The 18,841-nt window shown below is 38.6% G+C and overlaps 1 protein-coding gene across 7 annotated transcripts in view; it reads left to right on the plus strand.

Annotated features, from left to right (window-relative positions):
• Positions 1 to 18,511, plus strand: part of ENAH (ENAH actin regulator) — a 98,938-nt gene extending 80,427 nt beyond the window's left edge. For 4 of the 7 annotated variants that reach the window (XM_074817795.1, XM_074817792.1, XM_074817797.1 and 1 more), the window contains 9 exons: positions 979 to 1,286; positions 1,554 to 1,690; positions 2,106 to 2,160; positions 2,467 to 2,515; positions 4,210 to 4,276; positions 6,764 to 6,826; positions 11,109 to 11,187; positions 14,239 to 14,296; positions 15,470 to 18,511. In XM_074817795.1, the coding sequence (XP_074673896.1) occupies positions 979 to 1,286; positions 1,554 to 1,690; positions 2,106 to 2,160; positions 2,467 to 2,515; positions 4,210 to 4,276; positions 6,764 to 6,826; positions 11,109 to 11,187; positions 14,239 to 14,296; positions 15,470 to 15,507 (854 nt within the window). In that variant the 3' untranslated portion in view covers positions 15,508 to 18,511. The remainder of the gene's footprint in view (positions 1 to 978; positions 1,287 to 1,553; positions 1,691 to 2,105; positions 2,161 to 2,466; positions 2,516 to 4,209; positions 4,277 to 6,763; positions 6,827 to 11,108; positions 11,188 to 14,238; positions 14,297 to 15,469) is intronic. The other 3 variants (XM_074817796.1, XM_074817793.1, XM_074817798.1) reach the window with 1 other exon arrangement.
• The last annotated feature ends 330 nt before the right edge of the window (positions 18,512 to 18,841 follow it).

The following is an 18,841-nucleotide window of genomic DNA, read 5'->3' on the forward strand; positions in this document are numbered from 1 at the left end:
AGCTACTCTGGGATGGAGTGGAAACAGGGTGAACGGCCTCACTTGTAGTATGAAATAAAAGTGTGCACTTGGGTGGTGAGTGACACCAAGAGAATTTAAAAGGCTTTTAAATTTAAACGGTAGTTAGCAGAGTAGGAAACCAGGAAGACTTGTGTGTGAAATTCATGCTGTAGAGGTTGCTTAAGGTAGTTGTGCAGCATTTTTAGTAGCTTATGGCAGTTTGGGCGAGGCAGGGGAGGATGTGTGGGGCTGTTTTCTTAGTCACAATTTCTTAAACTGTTCCTATAATAACACCACAGTGATCATCAGAATATTCTTTCTTCAAAACACATTTTGTGTTGCATATCAATGTGACTTTAAAGCATTAAAGGAATCAGAGATAAAAAATAGCAGAACTTGTTTTCCATCAGCTTAAAATATATCAGTCTTCTAACTCACTAATTAGTGTTTGTATTAAATTATTAAAGTTGATTCCTAGAATGTTTTTTAGAGGAAAGATTTTTATGCGGCTTAGAAATTAGTTTTGGAACTCAAACAGTTCAAGAGTTCAGATGTTTGGGTGGTGTGTTAGATGCTTGTTAGTACAATGAAAAGTCACTCTGTGTTTAGCACCATTTGAACACACAGTATTGTTCCTACACAGTATGATATTTGTGCCTTGACTCTTTATAAAAACTTTGCCTGTTTCTCAATGTAAGATTCTTCTTGGTTGCAGCACAGAACCTGACTGGAAGGGTTTTGTATGTAAATGTCTCTGAAACTGTCTGATCTCTCATAGCATACTGTGTAATGTTTTAGTGCATTTAATTAGAATGCTTTTCTCCTGTTGAAACTTGCAGTGTTTTCGTGCCTATCAAAAGGACCCTTACCAGTATTAACGTCTTGTACCCTGAGCAAAAGAACCAGTATTTCAATGGAAATAAGATCTTTCTTTTCTAAATCCTTAATATAGTCTATTTGTCTTCTCTTTGATACTAGGTGTTGTCCAAGGACCACCTGCACCTCCTCCCCCACCCCCCCTTCCCCCTGGCCCAGCTCAGTCTTCGGTAGCAGCCCCACCTCCTCCTGGCCCACCACCACCACCTCCACTTCCACCTTCAGGCCCTCCGCCGCCACCACCACCACCTCCTCCACTTCCTAGCCAAGCTCCTCCCGTTCCCCTTCCACCTCCTGCTCCCCCGCTCCCTGCCTCTGGATTTTCAGTGGGATTTGTGTCTGAAGAAAATCGCCCTTTAACTGGACTAGCAGCTGCACTTGCTGGAGCCAAACTTAGGAAAGTCTCACGGGTAAATACAACTCTTGTTTCTTTTTCCAATTCCTGTCTTTAAATCCTGTCTTCCTGAACTGGTTGTAATTTTTGTTCAAGATTAATAGCAGTATCAAGACTTTTAGGGTAGGCTTAATTCGTTATTTGTGAAGTGTTACAGGATGTACTACCGGCCCATTACCTTCTTTATACAGTTGTTTCTTTCTTGTATGTGAACTTTTGCTTCTTTCATTAAGCCGGCTATCATTTTATTTGCACATCTGCTGTTATTTTGTGTGTTATGAAGGGTGAAGACTCCTCCAGTTCAAGTGGAGGAGGAGGAAGCTCTTCTTCATCTAAAACAGACAGTGGCCGTGGAAATGGACCACTTCCCTTGGGAGGCAGTGGGTTGATGGAAGAAATGAGTGCCCTGCTGGCCAGGAGGTAAGGAGCTGTTTCTGCTGTGCTCCAGCTGCTTAGTCATCATAGAGGTAGGATTTTGGGTGCCTGTTTGCAGCTGGCTGAGGATCAAGTAAACATCGGCTTGCTCATGTTGTTGCTTTATGAAGTTGATAACGTTTTATGAATAGTCATTTTTACTTGAGTGTAATTGAATACTTTTCTTCTGTGTAAGTCTTTGTGCAGCAGCAGGGGAGGGGATACAGGCTTCAAGAGGAGAAAGTGGAACAGTTGCTTTGGCAGGAGGGCCTTGTCCTTGAAAGTATTTTGAAAGTACTTTTTTAAACAACTAACTTCCAATTATCTAGCTATCAAGATGTATATGTTTTTAATTACACTAAACAACATTCTTCCATCTTAAAGCCATGATCATCTTGGTAACTTTTGTCTCTGCTTATAGGAGAAGAATTGCTGAAAAGGGATCAACAGAACCAGAGCAGAAAGAAGATAAAACTGTGAGTTGAAAAATTTTATCTACTTCACATTGTTCAATACTAGATTATGAGAAAGTTTCTAATGGTGTACATGAGAGATTATTTATACTTTACCGTATACATATACACTTAACCACTATTTTGTGAAGTGCATAGTGCTTGCACATTTTCTACATACAATTGAGCAGAACCATTTAAATCTATATAAAAAGTGAAATAAATATTTAAACAGTTGAGATTGATCTGTTAGATTCACAAGAGTCAAAGGTGGTTTTTTTTCTCTCTTCCTTCTCCGGCCCTTTTCCCTCTCTCCTCCCTTTTAATCAGGAAGAATCAGAGTCTTCAACTTCTAAGGTTTCTTCAACAAGCACACCTGGTAAGTAGCACAGCTTTGTGAACTCTGTGACTCTATAATGCTGAAACCTAATGACAAATCTCAGTCAGCTGTGCTGAATTTTGGAGCCTGCCTCTTCTCACATGATTACAGCCTTGAAATTTGCTGTAGAACGGGTCCTGGTTCAGCAGTGTTTCAGAAGATGACAGACAAAAAGAACATCCTCTGGAACACTGTGCTTGGTATGTGGTCATCCTGTGTCAACCTACGGTGCTGATACATGGAAGGCATTTGGTAGTGAATGTGAAAGCAAGTTGTCTCAGTCATTGCAGAACATGAGTTGGGACAGTATTTGTTTCCTCCAAGGCAGATGTACAACACTCAGTCAGACAGAAACAGTTGCTGCTTCCAGGTACTTTAAAAAGATTCCCTCACATGCAAGTGCCTTTTCTAAATCAATGTAAGTGCATGGAGTAGAAGTTCTTTACCCATGATTCCTCTGCTGAGGTATGGTTGTGGCAGAGTTTGGAACTAAGTAGCCAACACTTCTGCTGCAGTCTGTGAGGAAAGCTTATATCTCACCAATTCTGTAGTTGGCCAAGATGTATTGTCAGCATGCATATATATTCATACTGTAAAGGCTTGTGTTACAAGGACTCAAGCGACACTCAGGACTTTCTTTTCCTGTCCTTTAATAATACGTTCTTGTACCCTTAGCTTCCCTGGCCACCTCCCACTATGTGCATACAGAAGGGGGAGGATGTGCCATATGACCTGCAGTTTGTCATCCCAAAAGATGCTGGAAGCAGAAGGAAAATGACTGGATAATGAATATACCAGTCTTCAGAATGTTCTAGCTTTTTCTGTTGATTGCTTGCCCATGTGTATACTTCTTCACTGGATGATTCAGCCACTTGGTGTGCAGGCCTTGAAAACCACTGCTGTAGGGTGAACAGAACCCGGGCGGCCACTGGCTGTGGGATAAAAAGGAGAGCTAGGAGCTAAGTGTATCTGGATGGAAATAACTGGAAAACTGTTAGAATTGAGATACAGCCGGTAGTCTAAAGAAATTAGACTGCAAGGCAATAAATGACTTAATGGATTGAAAAACTGATTTGTATTTTTTAATGCTTTTTATTTTTCCTTCCCCCTTAGCTTAGGAGTTTGCTTCATTCTGTTAAACACAGAGACAATATTAGCCAAAATTAGTGAGGTGACTGCTTTTGGAACACTTCTTAGAATATAGGCCCCAAAGAGGGAAATCAAAAACAGAGGAAGTGGTTCCCTTAATTGGTTGTCATGATAAGAAGCCTTATCAAACTTTTTAAAAATGTCACATATGGAAGGAAAACTCCTTTAGCTTAAAAACATCTTCCTACAGTATTTGAAACTGACTATCTGATTATTGAATTCCATGTTTCACAACTGAAGCAATCAGATATGTAAAGTATAGGCAGACCTTCTCCCAGTTGGATTAAGAATCGAATGGCTTTTACAACGTCTAAAACAAAAGTGAGAATTTAAGATGCTATCACAACATAAATGGTAGTATGATTAAAAATAAGATGAATACAACAGCAGGTAGCTTAATATAAAAGACTGAATCCAATGTTCCAAAAAAACCCCAACCAAACAACAATGGCTGACTTAAGTTGCCAGGTACTTGATATTTCCTCATGTAAATTGCACAATGAATAGAAAAAGATAGTTTTTAATCTTCTCACTATGTTTTCCAGAGCTAACAAGAAAGCCTTGGGAAAGGACAAATACAGTGAATGGAAGCAAGTCACCTGTTATCTCCAGGTACTCCTTTTTGTATCAGCTGTCTTTTCCTTATGTTTGCTGCTGTTGCTTATACTGCTAAAGATACTGGCCTAAAATAGCAAAAATCACCCTAATAGTATTAAAAGCGAAATATATGCATTTAAAATGACTATTGCGAAACTGCTTTTGGCAGTTTTAATTAGGAATAAAGAGTTGCTTTTGGAGAATGCTAGTAAGTGAGTTTTTTTACAGTAAAATAAAAAATAAATCCCCAAAACATTCCTTAATAATTGCTGGTGTATAACTTCAATTATTAAGGTGTATGTTTGCCTACAGCAATGTTTATTTCTATTTCTTTAAATTTTAAAGTCTGACATTTCCTGCAAGGGAAAATCAAATTCAGTGTCGTGATTCATATATTCAGTAGTAAAGCTAGTGAATAGGTTTTTCTCCTTTCTATTTCTGTGCTAGTCATAGAATGGCTATCTAGATATTTAAGCCATCTTGGGAAGAGTTGATTCTGTGACAGTTTTCAGTAGCTGTCTCATACGAATCCAAGGAAGTCCATCCTAAAGAACTGTAAAAATATTATACATCCTTCAGTGCATTAACCAATCTTTGGTAACTTGTCAGCTGGAACTCTGGTAGGCAGTGGGTGTTTTGGTAGGCATTTCAGTAATGCAAAAGAGTGAAACAGCTGCTTTAGCATTTTTTAAAAAAATTTTTTGATGTATATTTAACTGCCATTTACATTAAGAAGAAGGCTTGTGGTTCATTTTAGGATTTCTCTATATTCCACATACAGAGGTTAAAGGATTCTGACCTGTGATAATCTGACAAAATTACCTGAATTTCTTGAGAGAAAACAAAAGAATATGTTAAACTTGAGAGTGCTGTGTTTGAAATTACTTGAATTCTCCTTAAAATTCTGGCCTGTTGGAGACAGCTGTGCAAGACTTGATGATTAGAGAAGAAAACCCAATTGTTCCCTAAGTGGCATTACTTGTGGTTGAGGTTGCCATTGAGGTCTTTAGTTCTAAAATGCAGAACTAAACACTCTCAGCCTATATCAGTATCCTTATCTGTCTTTCAGAAATAACTATATCCAGGAGCTTAAAACGTCTGCAGCCTTGATTCTGTGTTGTTTGCTTTGTTTTTTGTCAAAAAGCAGGTGACATTGGTGGTGATGTCCTCTCTGCTGTTCTGTCAGGTGTAACAAAATACTGTTTTACCTTTAGCCTTGACTTCACCCTACCTTCTTCCCCCTCATCCCCCAGTAGGTCTTACCTGCTTTAAGCAAGGTCTCTTGTTGTCAAGCAGATCGAGATATCAATACATGGCATCGAGGGGGAACTTGTCACAGAAATAATTTGCGTAAGGAATCCTAAAGAGCATTTTAGATTTCAGACAGTTGCTGACCTGGCCCTTTGGCTCTAGATACCCTGTGGATAAGCAACTGAAGAAAGGAAAGTGAAGGGATTAATAAATAGGGCAACTCTCCATATTAGACTCCTTTTGGGAGTTTGGGATGTCCTTCTACCTGTCCCTACAGCAGTAGCTTCTTGTAAACTGTTTCATTGATGTTGTTTCAACCAGTGAAATTCGGAGGTTACTGAGGTCTGTTTAAAAAATTTTTCTGACCTAGAGGGGTACAGGAATACAGAGGAGTTTTGAGACTTCTCTTGAGACTTATTGAGAAGATCTCTCCGTCAAGCTTGTGTCTTCAGTCATCCAATGGAAAATGTTGATAGAATTCAGCTTGATGAGAGCCTCACTGGGCATATACTCTAGAAGTACTTCCAAAATAAGAATTCCGTGTTTATGAAATGTCAGTGCTGTCATAACCTGCTGGAAGGTGCCATAGCATATATTTTAAGACTGCTCGTACAGGTTTTCTAGTCAGGGTTGACAGTTTGCCCTGCCAGGATGAGGAATGTTTCATGGACCGAGAAAGAGAAGGTATTAGTAGAAGCCTCTCTTGAATAGCCACGCATTTTTCTTAATTCTCTGCACTTCCCAAGTCTATCTCAGCAAGCAGCTTGGTTAAACTAACTTTCTTTGAGTCGGTCAAAGGGTGCTGCTGTTTGAAACACTAATACCATGTTTGCCAAACGGGGATATCTTTCACCTGGTAAGGCTCAAGAACCTGCTTCTGACCTCTACAGAGAGGATATGAGTCATTTACCAGGATTAAATAAAGCATACCTAAGAGACTGGCAAGTAAGCAAAATTTTCTCTTCAGAGCTTCCAAACAGGTAGACAATGAAGGAGTTGTTATTCAGAATGAATGTTCTAAGTATTTTAAAATAACTAGTGTCCTGTTTAAAATCAGGCCTTTTTTTTTTTTTTTTTTTTTTGTAGCAGACTTTGAAAAGACTTAAGCTATGTGCTTTTAGTATTTCCTGAAACATTCAAATAGAACTCTTGGAACACAACTAGTGAAACTCCATGGTATTTAAGGTGCTAAAACTGAACAAAATCAAAACCTATTATAGCTTGTTAAGGTAGTGTTTCTCCCCTTCATAGACGGGAATCTCCATGGAAAAATCTGCTTGCTTCTGAAAACAGGTTTTATGATTCATTAAACAGGTATCATCCTGTTGGGATTTGAGACTTTGTAATAACCATTTCTACCAGTTCAGGGTTGGACTTTTTCTACATGGATTGGTAATCACCACACATACCACCAGGTTCCTCTTCACATTTTGTTTGTCTAGTTGAGCCCATTTTTGGACTGGTTAAAAGCAGATGGTGTCAAAGGCAAATTGCAATGGCTTAAGAACCAGCTATGAATTCATATTAAACACGTTTTTCTGGCAGTTGCCACCTGCAAAGGTACAAATTCCTGTTGGATATGCCAGAATTTAGTGAACGATTTGCAGTGTTTTGAGAAGCAGGTTTTCAAAAACGTAAGTTTAGATACACAGGAATAGCAATTAATATTCCAGGTGAGTTTTCACATCTGCTTTTTGCAAATTAAGTAAAGATAACAAATAGATTTTGCCTGACTTAAAACATTGGAAATGAAAAAAAAATTTTAAAAAAAATAAAAGACTTGCTAAACATAAATCAATGTTTCTGTTGGGAACATATTCAGAAGTTAGAATTAACATATGTATTTTAAGCTGTGGATCTGTTTCACTCTCTGTAGTGGTAGTCATAAAACACTGACATTGAAAGACTTCAAGTTTTAAGAGCTTTCCACAGCTAAATGTGTTACAGAGCCCCCTCAGAGTTACTGAGTCAAATTCCAGCTTTGTTTTTCATGAAAGCACTCATTGTGGTGACTACTTAATCTTTTGTGTGAAGAGTTCCCCTTTTTGGTACTTATCTTGGGTGGTGTATTCTGCATGTTGGCATGAAAAAAATCTTATCTTGCATGCTTGATGTAAGGTTTTTTTAGGGACTACCAAGGTTACCTCACTGTCCTGTTAGGCAATGCTATGAAAAACCACACGGGAGAGCTCTTTAGCCATTTTAGGATTGAACAGTTGGGATGTTTTATACACTAAATTTCAATAGTTAATGATTTCCTTAATGGCAACTGCATTCACCATTAATCTTTCTTCTGAGCAAGTTGAAGAAGGGAAAATAGGATAATTTTGGGGGGATTCAGCTAGATTTGCCTGAGATTAGAAATTTATCTAGTTTACAAATTACGGTCTTTCATATTTGAATGAAGAATGTCTTGCGTTTTGAAAAGCAAAAATGGAATACATTCTTAAGACTGAGTGTTTATAGGGTTTATAAAGAGGCTTTCCGGTTGAGATTTTTGACAGATAGCAGGAGTATATAGTTTATGATCGGGTAGAGCTGTCTGTCTGTTCTAAAGATCTGAAACAAAAGAAACATGAACTGGTCTGTCTGTGGAGAGCTGCTCTTTAAAGTAATATCATTAAAATATTGAAGTCATAAGTAATTTTATTAAAATATTAAAATATATTCATGTTCGGGTTCTTCCATTAAGGCAAGTAGTACGTGCCTGTTATCACTTGCCAGGAATTGCATTTGAGAAGACACTGATTCTTTTTTCACTCATGTTGGGTAAATGCTGTAATGCCATAGTGTATGGGAACAAAGCGATAGTCAATGGAAATGATCGGAAACTATATATGGAGAATCTGAAAAACTCATGCTATTCTGCTTGGAGTAAGTCAGTGTTCACAGTTTGGGGTATAAACTGCAAGTAACACATTAAATTTCAGATACATGATGAAGCAGCAATTGCAAAAGATTTCATCTCGATGAATGTTTTTGAGCAAGGAATTCTTTCATAATGAACTAAATACTGTTGATATCTAAAGAGTTTTGTAAAAGATCCTAAACTGTGGTTTGTCTTCATAGCATTAGCGCACACTGTAGGTTTTCTGGTGATTGCAAGGTGAATTCTATTTTCCAGCTTCTTCCCTTATCAAGTTATTGAATATTTTGTCTTCTGTCTTACTCAGTCAATCATGTATTTAATTTTGGTGTGTTTCAAGCAATAAAAATGTTAGCAATTTCTCTCTTGGAACTTACGTTTAAAGAGCTGTAAACTTACGTCTAAACAGCAGTAGCAATTGAGTATTATGATCCCAAGTGAAGAACCAAGCTGGTATAACACCACAGGATGTTCCTGCTCCTCTCTGCTTTGAGGCAAAGTCCAGCAGCAAAGGGACAGTTACACATTCCCTTCTGCTGACTCTGTTTTGCGTGGTTAACTGAGGGCAGTTTTTTCCTAAATGGGTGCCACTAGGCTTGACATAACTAACTTGTCAGTGCACAGAAATAATCATGAAGCATTAAAAAAAAATGTCAAGAGGTTTCTACCACCTACACCAGAGCTGTTATTGCCTTTTGAAAAGATTAATGGGCTCATGTGTACCAACTTAAAATGTCCTGCCACCAGAATTACTTGGTAGCTATGAGTGTGTATGAAGGTTTTCACTGACTTTTTTTTTTAAAGTGCCAGGCTCTTCAATGTCACAGACATGCCCTATTACAGGTTGGGGGAGGAAAAATAGGCCACTCCGGTGTCCCATGTTGTTTCTTAACATTTTTCACACTGGGAACCTACAAGAGGTAAAAGTATCTGCTGGAGAGCACAAACCAGAGAAAGTTTCAGTAGTATCAAAAAGACATATAGGTGCGCGTACTGTTTTCTGTTGGGGGTCACATTTTGAGTGTTTTCCTATAGTTAGCAAATAAGAAAATAGTCCTGTGAGGCTATAAAAGTCAAGACAATCCAGTATGAGGTTCATTCAGCTCGTACTGAACCAGAGACAGTATAATCAGACAGTTTCTTCATGGATGAACTGCTGTTCTGTAAGGGGAGATGCATGAAAGGTCAAGGTGGTGATTTTTTGAAAACAAAGAAGAAAAAAAGTTCACTATTCTTTTTCTTCTGAGTGAGAACACAGCTTTTTTTGCATTAGCTAAATTCAAAATACATAAATAAATGGAAGAACTAAAGCAATGAATATACTGCTTGTGTCCCGCACACATTCTGTTTTATTTTGAAAGAAGATAGTTTTATTCTGTGTATTTGAGAAAAGATAAAGTGCAGAAATGTGCCTTTCCTGCTGGTTTGTCTTATTTTTGTTCCTGGCAACCTTCCATTGTAATAAATAAAGCCGCACCTTCAGATAATGAATACAGAAAAATGCAGTGTTTAATCAATTCCTCCTATGTAAGAATTTTGAAGTGGGACACAGTTTAGGACAGGCGTTTTTGTTCAGTGATGCCACATACAAGGACAATGAAATAAGGCTCAGTTTAGTCTACTAATACCCTGCCCTTCCTTAACATTCACCTACTGGGATAATTCTAAACGTTGGGGAAACCTCTTGACATGAACTGTCAGCAGTTTTATCAACAGCTTCTTTTTGGCTTAACATTTTATTGAGTAATGGAGAGAGAATGTTAGCCAAGATGTAAAAAGTAATTAAGAACAGCAGAGCATTCCTCCCTCTTTGTCCCACACCACCCATCCATCCCTGCTTTGGAGAACTGTTTCAGTATTCCTGCTGTTAGCATCTAGGTTCTGTCTTTGCTCATAGCTGTAGGAGTGCAAGGCCCTGTGGAAACATAGTAAGTATATGAGTCTGAGTTACACGTTGTATAAACAGAGGGGATCAGAAAACAGAAGTGAGAAGGTAGAAAACCCACTTCTTCTGGAATGTGTGTTAAAAATGCAAGATGATCCTGGTTTTTGATGTCTTAAGAGACTGTTACATAAGCGAACATTGAACATGACATAAACCAGAACACTAGAATTTCCTCTCGAGTATTATCTTCTAAATCTTGCTGCTGTTACTTGCTTTCAGTAGCATTAGAAAGCAATTGAAGGAATAATTTAGGTTGGAAGGAAGTTAGATAAGGTTGCTCAGCCATGTCCTGTCAAATGTTGAAAACCTGCCAGGGTGATTCCGCAGCATTCATACAGTTACAGCATCAACATGTAGTCATTAATTAGCGGGAGTGTTTCTTTGAGAGGGTGTCTTTTGAAATAAGTAGTTGAAAAGGGAGAAGGGAAAGTATTTGACATTTGAAGGCGTTCAGCTTTTCATGCCCATTGTAAAAAAATCAGAAACCACTGACAGTGAAATGTCTGCTATTTGAAAAGTTCTTGTTTTGAACTAATAACTCTTATTCTTATGGTAATTAATATTTCCAGTATGTGGAAAATGTTCTTGGTTGTTGCTTTCTGTTCTGTGTGGTATTTTGGGTCTGCCTGATTTTTCCCACCCTCCCACTCCCAACATTTTTTTTTTTCATTCTGATTCTTTAATATGTTTTTGATAGATGAATGTTAGCAAGTTTGATGGGGAATTCCTATGTATCCTGTAATAATGAGTGACCAATAATTCATGGATGTGTTTTTGTACTGCAGACCAAAATCTACACCAACGGGGCAACCCAGTGCCAATGGGGTACAGTCAGAAGGTCTAGATTACGACAGATTGAAGCAGGTACGTATATAATGCTTTGAATAGAAAACTTGGGTATAAGGACTTGTAGCTGTTCAATACCAGTTTTTAACTGTTTATTAACTAGTTCCAAACTTAAATAATGATTTAGTAATCGTTAGTCATTATTTTTCCCCAGATATCTTTCAGTATTCTTAGGAGCTGTCACTGTAGGATGGTGGCTTACACAGACCCATTGCTTCCTCATAGATGCTTGTTTCTGCTTTTACATTAAACAGCACACAAGATTCTGTTGATACTATGGATGGAACTGGGAAACTGGTTTGCCTGGAAAAGCTTTCCTTCTCTCTACCTAAACAAACATGCAAACAAACAACAAGCCCTCAGAGCAGTTCTAGCAGAACAAGTATCACCATGTTTTAATATCAGATGTGAGCATCCATGGTCATGAGTTTGATGGTGAAAGTGCATCCATTGATACCACCTTTTGTGTAGCTATCCTGGCTAAGAGTAGAGGAGAGTCTTGTGGGAAGAAGGCGGTAGTCACCTGCTCTTAGATGAGGAAAAGATGTTATGGGATGCCTTGGAAATTATTTAGTAATAGTTGTAGGCCTTTGACGAATACACTTGCCAAGCAAACTAACTTGTGCAACCAGAGGCTCGGAAAGGGATCTCTTGTGACTTTTATGAAGACAGGAACTACCAGTTAAGAGTGTGAGTGATCTGTAGACTGAACAGACATTCCACGTTCCTAACAACAGGAGCCCCCAGAGGAGCAAGTGAGTGTAAGGTATTTGTATTGCCCTGACTACTGGGAAGTCCCCGGTTGCTGAGGAGGCCCTAAGATGATCATCTTTTCTGCCACTGGTAGGTGCTTTCAGTGCAGATGTCCTTTTGAGAGCAGTTGTTGCCTGAGGCGTTGCGCTGATGCTGACCCAAGCAGATCTGTGTAAGGTGTTTGGAGCTGTCCCTGTGCGAGAATGCTACTGTGTATTTTTGCCCTGTTGTGCTTGTGGTGCATCTAGCAATCTTCAGGGTCTTTGGGAGCTGTGAAGCCAACATGCATCACGGAAGCCTGATTCCCGTGCATTTCAGCATGGTGCCCCTAGTGTAGGTGTCAGTCTGGAAGAGGAGTGGCATGGTGGAGGTAGCTGACGTGCTGGTGGCTTGCTGAGTGATGCTTGGGCAAAAGCAGTATTGTGCTTTCTCAGTGCCAACCTGAGTTGTGTGGTTGCGTGGGGAGTCATGTTTGAGGTCTTGGTGCAGTTTTTTGGCCAAAAAAATTTGTCCATGCTGCTCTGGTGGAAGCTCTTTTTCTTGGGGAGCATGTTGAGATGGTGCTAGCTACTTTTCTGGCAGAGACTATGAGCAAGCAGTATATTGTGGGTGTGATCTGCCTCTTTTCCAGGCAAGGCTCTGCTGAAATGTTCTTGAAAAGGGGAGTGATGTGCTTGCTGTTGCCAGGGGGCTCTACATTCAGGAGTCTGTAGTGCTGTGGTTGGTTGTACAGCAAGTGGGTTCTTGACTTGGTGGGTTCAGGGGCTGGTTGTTTGTAGGGCCATGGTTGTGGTGTTGGAGGCAGTGGTTTTTTAGAGGGGTGTGAATTATGGAGTTGTAGGTGAAGATTCTTCCTCAAGTGGCGTTTGGATCAACAGGCTGGTCCCCGAGTGGTGAGGGAGCCTAGCAGGTTCCAGCTCAGCAATCAGCTCTAGATCAGCTCCCGGCATGGTGATGAGTTCTAGAATGGGTTCTAGAGCAGTGTTTGTATCTGGGTCATGTTCTGGCTTGGCTGATGGTTCTGGAGTGTGTGTGGGTTGTTCTAGAATCTAGTTCAAGGGGTACTCCTGTTTTGTCATCTCAAGAACTCTTGCTTACAGCTTCCATGAAATGCTGCTGGTAGCAGTATGGCTGCTTTATTTTTCTTCTGTGTTCTTTTTCTGGAGTGCTTTTTCTTCTTCTCTGTGGTTCTTTCAAGTTGAAGGCACAGAGAATGGGGATCCTGTCATCCCATAAAGCACAATTCTCCCAAGTTTCCAGCACACTGACTATCGCTGCCTCTGTTAAAATTCTTTTCTCTGGAGGCAAAACCATCTCTCTTCTACTGGACATGTTGCAAACTCTTACTTGCCACTGCCCTTCCCAGCAACTGGTGGCCATGCTCCTGCTCCAAGGCTTCTTGCCATTTGTCTAAGAGTCTTGTCTAAGACTTGGCAAATTGGGAGATCTACCTTTGCAGCTTTGATACGTGCTCTTACTCCAGGAATTATTTCAGGCAGGGAAGGTGTATCCACGCATGTGTCTTCCACCAAGAGCTCATAAAGGATTTCACAAGTCTAGAGTACGCTAGAGTAATTGCACGCTCAGTTGTGAGCAGCATGCTAACCCCAAAGCTGGAAAAAACCCAACAGCTGAAATTTTCTGCATGAGTTTCCTGCTGATGGAAGATTTGGCCAAGAGATAACAATCTCCACTGCAGAAACAGACACTACCCCCCACTCTGTAAAAACATTGTCATCAAATTACCAGTTAACATCACTTAGATGAAAGAATGGAGAAAACAGCAAGCTGGGGGGTGGCACTTTATTCAGTCACCTTCATTCCTTCACATTGCACTTGGCAACTGGGAATACCTTCACAACTTGATCTCCCTTTTTTTTCTTTAAATATTCCTTTGCCTTTCAGTTTTTAGCTATATTTTTTGCATTCGACATCACATTTCATCTGTAGCAGAACTTTCTTATTTTAAAGGGATGTTCCAAGTTTTCTTTTTTAAATTTTTTTTATTGATTACATTACTGCAATATTTTAACTTCAGTATGTCGCTTCTGCGCTCAAAAGTTCTACAGGAATCAACCTGTGGGACTTCTGTGAAAGGTTTTTATTTTGTTGTACCTGCAGTAAGACTGTTTTAGGGATGCTTTAGGTTTTGGGAATTAACTTGGAAACTAAAGGGTGGCTTATGCATTTCAGAAGGGTTAAATGTTGATTAAAGGTTGGGAGAATTTCGGAGTTCTCTCCACAGAAAATTACAGGTGACAAAACTAATCTGTTTTGTTGCAAAACTAATCTATTATTTATGCTCTGACACCATAGGACATTTTAGATGAAATGAGGAAGGAGTTAACGAAATTAAAGGAAGAACTCATTGACGGTAGGTGTCAATCTGTTTGCTGCTGTTCAATCTTAGATACAGGTAGCTACAGGTGCACAACAATGTAAATATAATGTGCTTCTAGCCTGAGAATGTTACATTGTAAAAGTAGCTTTGTTCTTGGTCTGGTGGCATACTTTCATTTGTGCCAGACCTGTTCTGATGGATGTCCTTCTATGTTTTCTCTCCTGTGTGTTTTGTTTTAATAGAACGTTGACACCAAGTAGTGTCCTTTAAAAGCAGTTGGAGGAATAATCTGTATTTGAGTGATTTGCAGTTGTCCTTAGTATTGTATGGTGGTAGGTGGGTTATTTTTAAATAATCCAGAGCTGCTGAGGTGCATATTTCAGAACTGGTAATATTCAGACGAGGATTGTGCTTTCAGCTTTCAGTCTTCTCTTTGGTCTGTAACATAAGAGTTACAGAAAAGAATTATCACAAATTTAATTTTTATTTTAACAGAAGATATTTTCCTAAGTAGTCTTCTGTAGTTAAGGGAAATCGTTCAGAAAGCATAATCTTAAAGGTCCACCAGTCAAGAATTAAATAAAACTCTGTCTGTGATTCACTACCTTGGTGCACATTTTGTTTTGCTTTGTGGAAATAAAGTATGACCAAAAAAAGGGGGGGGGGGCGGGGGGGGGCGGAAAATCATACTAAACAGATACTACTGCTAGTAAAATACCAAATGTCATCAACTGATGTCATAGAAAGAGCTGGCTGGTTTGGGGCTACAGAGAATGCAGTGGTTTTCCCTATATTTTGACTGTGCTGTGTACTGCAGCCTTTTAGAACAGTACAGTGCAAATAAGGGAGGGCCCTGAGGCTACTTTTCAAATGAAAAAAAAAAAAAAAAAAAGAGCTCACACATATACTCCTTGATAATCCCAGTGGTAGTGATTGTCATCAGGTAGGGTCATACACTTGCTGGAAATGCAGAACTGTAATATGATGTTAACAGAAATTTTACAGGAGGAAAAAGGGTACTGCCTGGTTGAGAATGACACTTGTCTGAAGCCACATGAAGTTATCTCATGTATAGGTTATTCATGTCATAAGACTATTGGAGCAGGGTGAGCCTTTTTTTAAGGGATCAGTTGTGTATTCTGGCTTTCTGCCTTGACTTTGACTATTTGATTTGTTAACTCTTCTCTCTCTCTCTCTTTTTTCTAGCTATCAGGCAGGAACTCAGCAAGTCAAATACTGCATAGAAAGACTAGTACTAAGCCGATGTGACTCTTTAACTTGGTATAAAACTGACTACGTTTTGTGAGCTGTTAGAAGAAAATGGAGACAGACAGACACTTGGAAGGAGGGAAAAACAACCTATTCTGAAAAGCTTCAGACACATCACTCTGGTGATATGCTATTCCCCTCCTAGTTTGCAGCTTTTTTCTGACCTTTACAGCAGGGTGGAAAAGACTCTTAAAGTTACTGTAATGATTATGCAGAAATTCCTACACCTATCAGACAAGATCACAGTGCTTTGAAGTCTACTCATGTCAAGATAAAATTGCACATGTTTCAGAATTTCTTGTTAAGACAAAAAACAGGGAAAAGCTTGGGAAGGCTTTTCAGAGAGGTTTTCTTTATTAATGAAGGAGTTAGCAAGTTATACTGTTGTACTTCAAATGTATCTCAGGTTTGTCTTCCTATCATATCTGATATTTCCATGAATAATTTAAAAGATCAGATGTGTAGAAGTTCAGTTCACAAAACATGGAACAATTTAGAAATGTGCGCTTTTAAAGGGCAATATTTGTAAGTGAATGACCTAGACAGTGATGACATATCAGGATTTTGGAATTTTATGATAGGAAGCCTCTCTAGTTAGCCTTCATGCAATTTTATAGGAAAATTTAAAAAAGCAAATACAGTCCAGAGTTTAAAGATGTAGATGCCTTCCTACATTGTTACGATGCTTTACCAAATCTAAGACTTCTACATAATGCGAATCAGCAGTCAAATGTAAATCATTAGTATGTTGTAGATTTACAGTAGATTTGGGGGCTTTTTTTAGATTTATGCATGTGGACATTTTTGTAATGTAACACAACACAGCCAGCTTTTTAATTAAAAGAAAAATTGCATGTCACAGAGTAGCCTTTTCATTTGTAAGGCTTAATTTATGCCCAGAAAGATGTGGGATGAGGGAGGGGGAAGGTGACACATTTTTATTACTTTCTACACTTTTTCTTCATCTTACATGCATGTGTAATAATGAGGAAAACGTGACTTTTATCAGTAACCATGTTAATGGAACCAGGTACTTAATCCTTTTGTATCTTTTTTCAGTTTTCTATTTGAAATTCAGTAATACTTCCATAATGGTTCTGAAACTCCCATGTGAACCTAACTCATTTCTCGGTGAGAGAACAAACATGTAGGTATCTGAATTACTGAGGATGCCCCTGTGTAAGTGCGTTGTCCTTTACTTTTTATCATGACCCTCTGCTTCACTCTTTTCTGAGACTCCTTTTCTGATTAATGAAACAGGACAGCAGTTAGTTACCTTAGAACAACAGAGCATCAGGTCACAGTAAATGTCCCCTTCTCCTCCTAATTTATCTGCCACACCCTCCTTCCAAAAACTCAAAACCGACAAAAAAACCTTACAGCTCCACACAACCCAAACCCTGAAAAACAGCAATGGTATGTCGTTGGTTTCAGTCAACAATTTGAGAATTGTTTTTAGGGGGAGATAATACCTTTCTGTTTCCCAGGGTTTTCTGCTTTTATGCTTGTAAATTTTTAATTTTTTAATTTTTTTTTAATGTGGTACAGTTCAGTGGAATAGAAATTCTGTGAATTGGATCTGTAGTGCTTTGGACAAAGAATGTGGATCAAGATCTTCCCTTTTCCTTTGCACTGTCAATTTTTTCTGAGCCGTAACAGTGCCATGTTTGCTTTGGGATCTGTGCTGGTCTGGAAGAAAAGTTTACTTACACCTTTTGGAAAGATTAATGTTTCAGTTTAAAAGTGTATGCAGCTCCATTTGTAGGACAAATGCTTTCAATAACATACTGTCCGAAGTGCTGAACACCAAAGCAAAACAGCACTTACAGCTTTGGAAAGACTTCAATGGGAAATTTTTCTCCAATTCAAATATTTCCTGTTTCTATAGGCCCAAGTTCTAAGAGAAGACTACAGTGAAAATATTGCCTAACTCCATTTATTAATAATTTTTTTAAGAGAAAAAAGAAAAACAGCAAAACAAAAACATTTTTCTGCATGCATTTATTGAAGGCATTAAAAAAAAAATCCGTAGTAAGCTTGTCAAGTACTGTTTTTCTCAAAACAAGAGGAGGCATTTTCATCTTTGTTGATGTAACTTTTTGTTTTACACAGACTTTTTGAGCATTAAGGATGTTTACCCTTGTCAGAAATCATGTTTGATTTGTTTCTAGGAGAGTTCAGGAGTAGCATAGTGGAATAGCGTGAATGGGTAGAAGTGGTCCAAAACTAAAGGCTGAACTACTAGATTGTGCAAGGAACTGGCTTATGCACTAAACGTTTTGTGCCTTGGTCTACAATTAACATGATTTCTGTTTAAAAGAAAAAGGAACAGATGTTGTCTTTTGTGCTGCTTCTACATACATACTTTCTGTATCCCAAACTACCGAATTGGTTCTTTCCAGAAAATCAGATTGAATTAAAGATTACTGTAGACATTTCCTGTCCTTCTGACAGTTGCATCGTTTCCAGAGATTTCAGTATTGAAAATGAACTGCAGAAGCTAAGATTATTTTGCTTACTGGTAACTAAGTTCTTTAAAAACCATATTGTGGTGGTTCTGTGCTTTTGTACAATGGATGTCTTAAGCTGAGGGCAGTTTAAGGGATCCTTTCTAATGCCAGGAAGGCGTTGCTTTCCTCAACACTGTGATCTGACCTGTGATAAACCTGCACTATAGACAAGTGGCTACAAAGTCAACTGCAAACCAACTGAATGTAAAAATCTTAGTGCTGGTGCTGAAATCTCTTCAGATAGTCATAATGATTTCCAGTTCATTGTTTTAAAAAGTTATCGAGCATCAAGTGTCAATCAAAGACTGAAGATGATCACTAATGAATGTTGACTTTTCATGCATTTAGGTTTACCTTCTTTTTAGTTTCTCAGTTCATTCTCTGCTATTTTTATCATATTGTGTCATTTTAAATTTCTTACATGCTAACGTTTTGTTTGAGCGAATGAAATAAAATTGCAATATATAAACGTTGCCACCATTTATTTCTGGAACTTTATAGAAGACTCTCTGAGGTTTAGTATTCAAATTCCCAAAATTCTTAATGACTGTGATCATTCCTTAGTCCTTGACTTCACCCCCCCTTTCTGTTTCTCCATCAGAAGATTCATCAGAGAAAAGTGAAAACTTACCTTACAAAGAGTGTTATTGCAGGGATTGCGTAACATTCATGAACGGTAACTGCTGTATGTAAATGAAGATCCATTTAAAATGTATGATTTGATTTACATTCTCACAGAGCATACACTTTGGTCTCTGTATCCATGAAGAACTTGAAAGGAAGGGAAAGGGAAAGACGG

This window comes from Strix aluco, chromosome 3, assembly GCF_031877795.1.
Source record: "Strix aluco isolate bStrAlu1 chromosome 3, bStrAlu1.hap1, whole genome shotgun sequence".
Lineage (NCBI taxonomy): Eukaryota > Metazoa > Chordata > Aves > Strigiformes > Strigidae > Strix > Strix aluco.